This window comes from Notolepis coatsorum (genome assembly GCF_963971535.1).
Source record: "Notolepis coatsorum genome assembly, chromosome: 3".
Taxonomy (NCBI): domain Eukaryota; kingdom Metazoa; phylum Chordata; class Actinopteri; order Aulopiformes; family Paralepididae; genus Notolepis; species Notolepis coatsorum.
Genome location: NC_140167.1, coordinates 46,162,462 through 46,174,573, shown reverse-complemented (window position 1 = coordinate 46,174,573; position 12,112 = coordinate 46,162,462). Strand labels below are relative to the sequence as shown.

General features: G+C 43.1%; 1 protein-coding gene across 4 annotated transcripts in view; it reads right to left on the bottom strand.

Annotated features, from left to right (window-relative positions):
• Positions 1 to 12,112, bottom strand: part of LOC311225031 (oxidation resistance protein 1) — a 62,262-nt gene that overhangs the window by 24,181 nt on the left and 25,969 nt on the right. For all 4 annotated transcript variants that reach the window (XM_084310230.1, XM_084310231.1, XM_084310232.1 and 1 more), the window contains exons 5-8: positions 11,072 to 11,221; positions 4,999 to 5,187; positions 4,112 to 4,243; positions 2,561 to 2,745 (exon numbers count right to left, since the gene is read on the bottom strand). In XM_084310230.1, the coding sequence (XP_084166356.1) occupies positions 2,561 to 2,745; positions 4,112 to 4,243; positions 4,999 to 5,187; positions 11,072 to 11,221 (656 nt within the window). The remainder of the gene's footprint in view (positions 1 to 2,560; positions 2,746 to 4,111; positions 4,244 to 4,998; positions 5,188 to 11,071; positions 11,222 to 12,112) is intronic.

Genomic DNA, 12,112 nt, shown 5'->3' with positions numbered 1-12,112 from the left:
ACCGCTGTGGGACAATAATGACCGCTGTGCGCAGCTGTTCGCAATCAAGCCCACTGCCGGTGTTTTGCTGCCGGGGAAGCTGCCGGCGATGACAGGGGGCGGAGCGACGAGCGGAGCCAGAACCAGTGTTGCAAGTCGATGTAAAATGAATTAGGTATATTGTTAGTAAGTTAGCCATGTAATAAGCGGGATAATGTATAGCTATACTCGATCATTGTCGCAAAATAATTGACCTTCACTGACGTTTAAAACACCTCGCCGAGGCGGCTCGGTATTTTAAACTCCGTGTCGGTCAATTATTTTGTGACAATGACCTCGTAGCTATACATTATCCCTTACGTATCCATCAGTGGACCAATTGCATGCTTTTGCAGAGGACAAGAAGCCTTCAGTCGACTCCTTCAGACATTAACACTTTCAATGCCAACGACGAGATATCTCGTTTGTTCATGCCGACCGTTCATTGCCAACGACGAGAGATCTATTTTTTTTTAATTAGCGATTTGAATTTTTCATATTTCATATTTCATCAATCTAGTCTCACGTTAGTGCTGCAAACTCTCTCTGAGCCCCATTGGGAAAATACCGCCCCCTATCGTCTCTCCCTGTTGTACTGCACCCCTTTGGAATGGATTGAATGAAACACATGGTAAAAGAAGAATCCTGCTTCCTCATTTTACTTCTCGGGCAAGTCATCCGAGAGGATCGGATTCATTGTGGACCATCAGAACAGCGTGGAATACATATTTCCAGTACCCAGCGTTGGATCAATAAACGCGATCGATATTTGGAATGGCGATCAGGAATTGGAATAATCTTTTTGGAGAACATCTGATCTGAGGTAAGGAATCTATTTTACCAGTCTTAGGATAATCAGACCTTTTTTCATAGAGATATCAACGTGTGCCCTATGTGTGTGTGTGTGTGTGTGCTGATCAGGAAATGAGAATAGATTTTTCAGCTCGCTTCTATAGCGTGCATACGTACACATATACTATCGATAATCTAGCGGTTATTTGAAAACGATTAATAAATAGGCCGAAAAATTACAACGTTTTGTGTATTCCAGAATATTCCAGTAAAGGGCGATTATCACAGAATCTTAATATTTTCCTTTCAAAATGGTATCAAACGGAAATGGTGCCGGCCAGAAATCCGGAAAATGACTGGATTGCCAGCGCTATTTGTCTATGGAGAAATTCCCCTTCTTTGCAGGGCTATAACTTTTTAAATTCTATTGCTACATTGCCATTATTAGGGCCCATTCAAAGTCCTATATGTATTGTTCATTGTGTAGCAACGTTAAACTTTTTCATTCACATATTCATAGTAAAGTATGGTCTAATGTATAAGTATGTTTTCATCTCTTTCTGCAGCTTTCTCCAGAACGTGATATATAGCCCCAAATGCATTATATTGATGATGAAATACAGTTTGATGGCAATCGGGGCGATATAAAAAATGTCAATTGGACGTACTTCTAGAATGATCTACGTATGATCTGATGATGACCGGATGGGCGGGGGATCGTTTATAATTCCGTGGGCAGCGTTATATCATTCATCTAGTGTGGGTGATATGTTCATCATAACAGTTTATATGGAATACGATCAAAAATAACGCTGAATCTTACCGTATCCTCCTCGCGCCGTTGGGCGATGAGCGTGGAACAGTCATTTACCTATTATGGTATGTAGAAATATCGGGTCCATTTCCAGCTTGTATAATAGTATATATGTCCAAATCATGTTGTTTATCGAGTTATTGGCAATCGATCGCTATGTATTGTGTCGAGATCGAGTCCCGGGAGCCAAACAGAGTGCCCCGGAAGTAATATGGCCGACCAGCACAACCTCCATAGCACTTCCTGTTTGGCGATTGCGCCGATCGGCCACCAGATGGCGCTCCTGAACCGCCAGAGAGCTCAGTGGGTCCTCCTGGTGGATCTCAGGCCAGCGGAGGGGAAATATGAATCCGATCGCAGATTTTTGAAATATTGATATAAGGACGCTGTAAAGCGTTTTCCGGCAGTCAAAGTGTTAAAAAACAATCCGTTTCGACAATGTTGACTGCAAACAAGTCATTGATAAGCGACGGCCAGATTAGACACATAATTTAAGACATAGTTTATGCGTTTGCAAATATGAGAGCTCTATCATTGAAGTGGGTGGTGGCATTCAAGGGGGGTAAGGCGCACCGCATGGCTGGCAATGAAAGTGTTAAGCACCCCCCACAGCCCAAATGGAATGATAAAAAAATAAATAAAGAATTATACTTTTTTTTGTCGACTAATAGTCGACTAACGGCAAATTTTGGCCAATCATAGTCGACTATCCAAATCCTTAGTCGGGGACAGCCCTAGTGTGTATGTGTATTGTATATGTAAATGTATATGTAAATACTGAAAATTTTTGTCTACGTACTTGACTTCGGTCTCTGGAGCGAAACAGAAAGAAGCATTTTGTATAAAAGTATTCTGTACTTCTGTATGACAACTAATAAAGAAACTTGAAACTTGAACTTGTGTGCACATGTCCTGTTTGTCTGTGTAATTGCTGACCTGTGTGTGGAGGAGTTGAAGTGCACATGTGTGATGTCAGAGAAGAAGGAGATGGACACCAGGCAGTCGACAGAGCAGGACAGCAGGTACTCCTCACAGCCGTGCTCCATCACCAGGGGGTGGCTCTTACATGGGTCAAAGAAGATCTTATTGGACGTCACCAGCAAGATACCAGATACCACACCCTGAGAGAGTGAGAGAGAGAGAACGAGAGAGAGAGAGACAGAGAGAGAGAGTGAGAGTGAGAGAGACAGAGAGAGACAGAGAGAGAGAGAGAGAGAGAGAAGTATGGATGTGTGTAGGCATAGACGATAACATCCTAAGCTAAACAGTGGTACTGCTTTGAATATTATGATGTGCTCGCATCTCTGTGAACACACTTTCTACGAAGAGGGCCTTTAGCTTGTTCAAAATTATGAAGTGCTAATTCCCTATACAGTTGTTACTGTCCATCATTGAATGTAACACAGGTTTTGTTTTGTCCTTATTATCAATATACTGTAGCCTATAAAAAGACCAAAACAAACAATGCATTTCTTCTATTTACAAGTACCGTCAGTCCAGCCACCACCAGATTATAGCTCGTATCCAGAAGTCATAGAACTCCATTGTTTTCCAAAGAAACGCTAAAACAAGTGTCATAGTTTTTGTCTTCTTTGTTTTGTTTTAGTCAGTATAATTCATCACCGCAATGATGAGCATCGTAGTTTTACTGTATGAAGTGACAGCGATAGCTTCGAGTCTGCCTGGACTGGAAGCACTTCCCAGCTGCTCACTTCATACAGTAATACTGACTACGCTGGTCTCACCAGACCGTTTGAGGCTAGAGCAGTGAAGGTGAGCGCAGGTGGTCTCAAATTCCTCTGTACACACTCCAGAACTTGATTAATTAAGACAAAAATACACATTGTCGCTTTAAAAGTGTAGCCCCTGGAGTCACAATCTAGAGTTGTGTAAATAAATACCCCTTAAGGGGCGGCTACGTGGTTCGCCTCCCTGTTCAAGCCCAGCGCTCCACATTGCTTTCAGTTTAGCTGGTTGTCCGTACTAATACAATTGGCAGTATTAGGGGGAGGGAAACTGATGGGTGGGGATCGGGCGTTGTGGACAGCGACTCCTACAGGTCGGTTGGTGCGCCTGCACAGTAGAATCAGGAAGCGACGGGGGCGGGGCCCCTCCAAAGCCCAGACCCCTGACGCTGAAAGATCGAGCCGCGCAGGTGGAAAGATGCGACTGCTGTTACCTCGAGTATCGGAGGGGACTCGTGCTATGTATGACTTAGTCCACATTGCAGCCGGCTTGTGGGAGGCATGAAAGAGCGTTCAAAGACAGGGGAGGGTTGAATTGGATGATACGAAAATTGGGATGGGAGAAAAATAGAAAATGGGAGAAAAAGTGGATAAAAGAAAAATAAAAAAAAACATAAGTGTGGTGTGAGGGTCCATCTGATACCAGATGACTGCTCTTTGTTTCGTGGAATAAGCTCGCCAAAACCTGCATGCAAAAAAAATAAACGCTACTCCAGAAACACTAAATGTTATCCTAACCCACCTTACGGTCGGTGATGTAGCGGCAAAAGAGTTTGAGGTACGGCATGGTCTCGGGACCCTCCCCCTGGGAGCACTCTGGTGGGAGAGCCAATAGGCACAGCTGTCCATCGGGCATTGGCACCGCCTCTACATCCTGTCAGTATCACAAGAAAATTATATTGTAGTAACACATCAGGTACCAGACTAATCTAAACATGTAAGGCCTAACAATTAAACATATCTATTGATCACATAGCACAATGTGGCCAACTAAGTCTCAAACAGCAAAGTAATACACTGCTGGCTTTTCCCACTGCATTTCTAGTTAAACGTGTTTTCCCCCCTGGTGTTTAAATATCCACACAAATATATTATATATATATACAGTATATATATATAATATATTAAATAACACTGCAGAAAAAAGACAGACAAAAACAGCTTCTTGCACTTAATTCCCGCCTTTAAAATATCAGTATCAGTCCGCTGTGTATACTGTAGGTCAAAAGCTTTTAGGTCAGTTACTCAGTACACATACAGTAAAGCTCTTCATCAAAACATCTCTCCAGCCTCCAGATCCTGGTGCAGACTGGAGCGTTTATATTCTTCTCTAGGCACATCTATACCCCGGCATGCTGACTAAGCAAGTGGTTTTACAAGAGAATGTAATAGCCTCTTGATGAAATCAATAAGCATCATGAGCCATTAGTTTCTTCTCCAGGACTGTACTTCAGAGTCTAGCACTATCAAATGCTGTCGTTTGGATAAAGCTATCTTGACCAGTATTAAGAACTGTCCATTTTACTTAACCAAACGTGTGAAAGCACTAAACGGCGATGCCTCTGCCGTTGTGAAACACTGGAGCAAATCGGAGCCTTCTATTGTGTAACCATTACAACCACTCCTCACCAATAGTCTGTCGTATTCTGCGTCTGGCGAAGGGGAGTGAGGGCTTGCAGGGAGGGTGGCAGAGGAGACTGGGTCGCCCTCCGGCTCTGGCTGCAGCCTCTGTTCAGGATCAGCCTCTGGGTTTAGTTCAGGTTGCGACGTGCCTTGAGCGCTGGAGGTCATTTTCTCCTTCTTCGGAACACACAGGTGCTTCAAAATGGAGGCCATGACAAATAAGAAGAAGAAGAACACTCTCTCAGTCTCTCACATCGACAAGTGTGACTGGTTCCTCTTTCTACAGGCTTGTGCTCACCCTGCTTGTTTATGGTCTTATCTCAGCTCTCTGTGGTGACATAAGGGGATGTGGGTTGGACATGTTTTGTGTTTTTTTTGTTACCAATGCAAATGTGTTGAGCGGAGAGGCTGAGGCAAAGGTCTGGTTGTTTTCCATTTCAAATAATTTTTTTAGAAGAACTGCAAATAATTACAGCAACAACGTCAACAGCGCTTTTCTTTTATCTACTTTTTCTCCCCATTTTCTATTTTTCTCCCATCCCAATTTCGTATTATCCAATTCTACCCTCCCGTCTCGAACGTTGTTAGACCATGCCTCCTCCTGCAGCCGTCACATCTTTTCACCTGCACAGCGCGATCTCTCAGTGGCGAGGAGTAACGCGTGGGAGGCTCACGCTGCCCCCGATACTTCCTGATTCTGCTGTACAGGCGCACCAACCGACCTGTAGGAGTCGCTGTCCACAACGTCCGATCCCCACCCACCGGCTTTCCCACCCCCTAATATTGCCAATTGTATTAGTATGAACGACCAGCCAAGCCGGAAGCAACGCCGAGAGCTGGGCTCGACCCCAGCATCTCCTGCGTTAGTGGCGAGTGCCTTGCCCACTGCACCACTTAGCCGCCCTCAGCAATAGCGCTTTTTACAGTGACAACCATCCCAAATATGAATTTCAGAGAACAAGGGACAAAGAAGAATACCATCCTAAATACCGGATAACGTCTGTAGTGGGATAGTGAAAGGTTAACCCTCTGTAGTGTGGTAGTGAAAGGTTAACCTTCTGTAGTGTGGTAGTGAAAGGTTAACCTTCTGTAGTGTGGTAGTGAAAGGTTAACATTTGTAGTATGGTAGTGAAAGCATTAAGCCTTTGTAGTGTGGTAGTGAAAGGTTAACCTTTGTAGTATGGTAGTGAAAGCATTAAGCCGTTGTAGTGTGGTAGTGAAAGGTTAACCTTCTGTAGTGTGGTAGTGAAAGGTTAACCTTCTGTAGTGTGGTAGTGAAATGTTATCCTTTGTAGTATGGTAGTGAAAGCATTAAGCCTTTGTAGTATGGTAGTGAAAGCATTAAGCCTTTGTAGTGTGGTAGTGAAAGGTTAATCTTCTGTACTGTGGTAGTGAAAGCATTAAGCCTCTAGTGTGGCAGTGAAATGATTAACCCATTGTAGTGTGGTAGTGAAAGGATTAACCCTTTGTAGTGTGGCAGTGAAAAGGTAGGGTTAAACCAGGGGTCAGCAACCTTTTTGACATGGAGTGCCTGTTTGAAATATAGTTGTAACTAGTGTGCCTCAACAATATTCCATGCATCGTAATTTTTCTCTTCTCATAATCAGGGCCCTCATTCATCAACGTGTTCTACGCACAGATCTGTGCTTACCCTGTGCGTACGATCATTTCTAAGCAAAGAGTGGGATTCATCAATTTCGATTTGAACTCGACTCCGTGCTTACATCTACGCACAGGTCAGACCAGGCGTACCTGGCGCCCAGTGGTAGAATATCGTTACTACGCATAAGCACTCCTCAGTCCTGCATTAGTTTCAAGGCGGAAATAAGCTTCCGTGCATTAGTGTTCAACTTCTGTATGACCCGTAATTCATTATAGTTCATTGTAAAATAGCGACAGTAGTGTAATTATAACGGGCTCACACGCGAACAAGAGGTTGGCCTGCTTGTTTGGCACGGGGGGGCAGACGCAAAACACCAACCTCCAAACGCGATTAGATATTGTTTCAAATAAAAAGCAAATTATTTTGTGTCATGTTTCCAAATAAGATTGGTCACGAAATGCTTTCTACTTCAATTTGTTGGTTAGAATAGATGACCTCCGTTGAAACTTCACTGAGACTAACAGTCTATTTGTGAGCTCCCGCACAGATGTGATGATAATAATAATAATAACAATAATAATAATAGCTTCATTTTATATAGCGCCTTTCAAGAGACCCAAGGTCGCTTTACATAGATAGGGGGGGGGGGGGAATAACAAAGTAACAAACATAGTGGACAGACACACAACATATATGATGATGGAATTCATTCAAGATCCTCTCCACCCTCGGGTCTTTGCCACCGCGGCACGGTCCATCGTGATATTGGATGGATCGAGCAATAGACTGTTACTGTAGCTGTCAAAGCTCCATCACAAATGCAGTTATGTGAATAGAAAGGGATTCCACTCAGTCAATGTTGCGATGCGCATTTGCCTGATACATGTTATTGCTGGATGCCGGGAGGAAGGCGATGCTGAATGTTTTCAATTCATTAAATAAAACGGATACTTTTTGCAAGGGTTTACTGACTGTCATACAAATAATCAACCAACTACATACTGTAACTCTTCAGTGCACGTTCTTATTTACATTGTGACAATAGCCTTGTGAGTTCCCGCAGTGACCCGCACACAGACATGATGGAATTCAAGTTCATGTTTGTATTGATCACATATAGGCAGGCTACACATGGCGTATCTGCTACATCATACATGGCAGTAAGATTCATTGTTCTTGTATATGCTCTCGTATTATTGTTTATGTAGGCTACCCAATACTGACATCAAAATAGATTGTAGTATGCCTCTAGAAATCATATGCAGCAGGTAGAAAATTGACGGGAGATCCATCGCGATTTGGAATCAAATTGAGGAGAACTTTAATCCCTGGGTATTAATCAAACAACACAGGAAAAGGCAGTCATATTCCAGCGCGGTCTTTATTAGCCGACAACAAAATAGATGCCTCTAAAAATCATATAGCCAATCGAACACAACTAATAAAGGCATTCATATTACAGCACGGTTATAATGACACACAACCAACGCCAAACAGTGGTCAACGAACGGTCTTTATTAGTATTTTGAGCTGTCCAGGCAGAATTGCAGCAATGGTCTTAGGGAGCCGTTGATATCTGACATCACCGTTTACAAATCCGCCTTTTATTTATCCCATAATACGCGATAGTGTCTTCTTGGTTCGACAGCAGTGAATTCTCCGTGGAGTTTCTCAGAGTTCCGCTCGGGTCAGTCCATTATTTCACATCCCATGGGGGGTGTTTTCTCACTTTCATGACCATATATGGATAATCATGCACGAGCATTGACGGTAGAACAAAGTGGTATTCATCAACACGGAGGAGCATAGAGCCTGCGTACGCAGTGTGTGATGAATCCCGACTTCCCTGTGCGTACACTAGTTCTACATTCCGTGCTTACGTGTGGAAATAGGTCATGTTCTACGCACACATTGATGAATGAGGGCCCAGGTCTTTTTAATGATCATTTTTACATTATTACATCATTATTGTTATTGTTATTATTAACAATATTATTATGATGGTTGCATCAACCCTAAATCTGAGTTGGGGGGGGGGGGGGGAATGCAATGCAGACAAACAGCTGCATACAGTGCGACCATTTCACTCACATTTGCCCATTAATTTTTGGACACATCACACACCATCGGTGTGTGTACTGTACGTGTGCTGTCATAGCTCCACCTACAGGCCTAATGGAGAACACCAGGATGTGAATGGAGGTTGAATGTGAGGTATATCGTGTAAATACGTTTTGATTGATCGCAAGACTACACTGTAAAAAATAAAGTTTTCAGTTTCCAATCCATAATAAGTTAACAGAAAAATAAGTACACAACCACATTATTTCAACCTAATAAAACTATGTTTATTGTCATTGTTTTAAGAACACAAGTTGACTTGGTAATACTCACATTTTGAGTACAAAATATTGCTTTTAACATGTGCAATGTTCAATGAAATAGAAAAATAAATAATAAAATGTGTTGATTAATCCCACTGGTCACAATGGTGACCGTAATAATGTTTTTGTTATAAGGCTCTGCAAATGTTACTGAATGATGTAGCAATGTATTTCCAGCTAAATTGAAATAATAAACAAATAAAGGGTTTCAATTAAATATGTGGTAGTAAAAAGAACCTGTGGGAGGATTTCAACAAGATAAATGCGACAACAGTGCAAAATATTTCACTATAATATTTCAAAGCAATTTTTTTTTAAATAATAATATATATATATATATTTTTTTTTTATGCTGCCCCCTGTGCCTATGAAAATGCCCCTGCGTGCCTATGCAGGCACGCGTGCCTAGGGTTACCTACCCCTGGGTTAAACTGTCCTACATTTTCAAATGTCCTCATTTTCAAACTTTATTTAACTTTAACTTTATCTTAAATAGTTCCATCGAAATTTAAGGAAAATGTCTCATTTATATGCATTTTGGAGATGTTATAATGCAGATTCGGTAAATCCTGTAAGTTTTCAGGAGTTTCTTGATGTAGGGGAGCCCCAGTGTTTCCTTTTATTATCATTTTCTGTCATTGCTGGGGTCTACTTGCGATGTTTGATTTGAATTTGTGAGAAAAAAATATATACGTTTCTTTCACGTATCTATAGCCTCTTTTCCCTCTTAACACATTGACCGCCGGGGGTTGTGCCCATCTTATACCACTCTCTGCCACCGTTAAAAGCCTGAGATGTTTACCTTCTTTGCAGGGCTATAACTTTTTTAATTGTATTGCTATATTGACATTACTATGGCCCATTCAACATCGATTATCTATCGTTCAGGATGTGGGACTGGGAACGTTATACTTTTTAATTCATACATTGTTGTGTTAATACCTTCGAGAATATAAGTATGTTTTTAATCTTTTCTGCTGTAATTCCAAAAACAGTAGTTATAGGCCCTGACGCATATGATAGATTATCGATTGGCGTTTCTTTCCCATACACGCTATATTAAAAAATTCAAATGCATATGATCGGTATACATTATGCTTCATCATGCGTGGAGGAAAGGAGGGGGTCGTTTATAATTCCTTGATCATCAGTAACGACTTTATGTAGTATGGGTGGATATATTGATCAGACTGTTTGCAAACAAGGAAATGCACAATCGGGTTGAAAATAACGTTACTGCCCCCTAACCGTGCGCCGATGAGACTGGCGGAGAAAGATCCCAATTATTAGACGCCAATCACCTAGATCCATTTCCGGTTTGTATGGCGCAATAAACGGCGAAATCATATTGATTATTGCGTTATGGCAGCGATCCATATGCACTATAGTGTCTGTCTGTAGTCCCGTAGCGAGATGCGACTGCCGGAGGAATTTCCTCGACGCACCGATGACACTTTCCGGTTTTTGAGTGTGTAACTCGCCCGACCATCCACCAGGCGGCGGTATTGAGCCATTGCAGTCCTATCTAGGGTCCCGCTAGGGCACCAGGGGTTGGGTGGATGAATTATGAATGCCATGGCGAAAAAATTAAATATTGATCTAAAAAACGCTGTACAGCGATGTTGGCGGTCAATGCATGGCGGGCAATAACGCTGGAAAGCGATTTTGGCGACCAATGTGTTTGATAATAATAATAATAATAATAATAATAATAATAATAATAATTCATTACATTTATATAGCACTTTTCTAGACACTCAAAGCGCTCCCCACAATCTAGGGTGGAAATTGCCTCCTTCACCACCACTGTTAAATGTTAAATGCATGCCCACCTTAAAGGGTTTGGAATCCCCCCACCATCGTTTCACAAAATAGGGGCCCCCAAAAAGCTAGAAACGACTCTGGGCTTACACATACAGTAGTTTGAAAACCACTGGCCAAGACTACAGGCAGATGGGACACACCAACAGAGTAGCCACCTCGGGACAGGCATCTTGCCTGTATCATTTCACAATATAATCATTCTTTTGTGCACATGTGTCAAGTCACCATCAAGTACCTCATAGTCACCATCTGAACAAGTGGCTCTTACCTGCCGAAGGATGAGGGAGGAGGAGGACAGATTTGAGGAGGAAACAGAGGGATCTTGATTCGTTTTGGTCATAGCCGCCTGAGATGAGCTGGTGTAGCTGCTGCTTTTCAACTGCGAGGTGATGCTAAACACAGTGTCACCAGGGACGCCCTGGGGAGGGAAAACAAATGCACATAAACCACAAAACTCCCCAAAAGAGTTTCCCACAAAGATGGTTGATGCTGAACACCGTGTCACCAGGGACACCCTGGGGAAGAAAACAAACACACAGGAAATACACCCCAAAAAGCATTTCAAATGTAGGAGAAAACACACTCCAATCAATGATGAAGAGCTATTGGATCTAAATTAACAGTTTGTATTGACAAATTAAAAAGGAAATTACAAGAAATATATATAGGAGAGGACCCTGGGGAGAGGAGAGGACGCTGGGGAGAGGAGAGGACGCTGGGGAGAGGACGCTGGGGAGAGGACACTGGGGAGAGGACGCTGGGGAGAGGACGCTGGGGAGAGGACGCTGGGGAGAGGACGCTGGGGAGAGGACACTGGAGAGAGGAGAGGACACTGGAGAGAGGAGAGGACGCTGGAGAGAGGAGAGGACGCTGGGGAGAGGATGCTGGGGAGAGGAGAGGACGCTGGAGAGGACGCTGGAGAGAGGAGAGGATGCTGGGGAGAGGAGAGGACGCTGGAGAGAGGAGAGGACGCTGGAGAGAGGAGAGGAGAGGACGCTGGAGAGAGGAGAGGACGCTGGGGAGAGGACGCTGGAGAGAGAGGACGCTGGAGGAGAGGACGCTGGGGAGAGGAGGACGCTGGAGAGAGGACGCTGCCTTCTGCTCATCCACTCCCAGTCTGTGGAATGCTCTCCCTGACCACCAGAGAGCACCACAGACGTGGATGCTCTTAAAAAGGGCCTCAAAACGCATCTTTTTAATATAGCCTTTTGTTGATTTTTATCTAGTTTTAGCTCCACACACTGTTTTTTTTACTCTTTTACTAGCTTTAGCCCTTCACATTTCATGTTATTTTTTTATTTTTTGATCC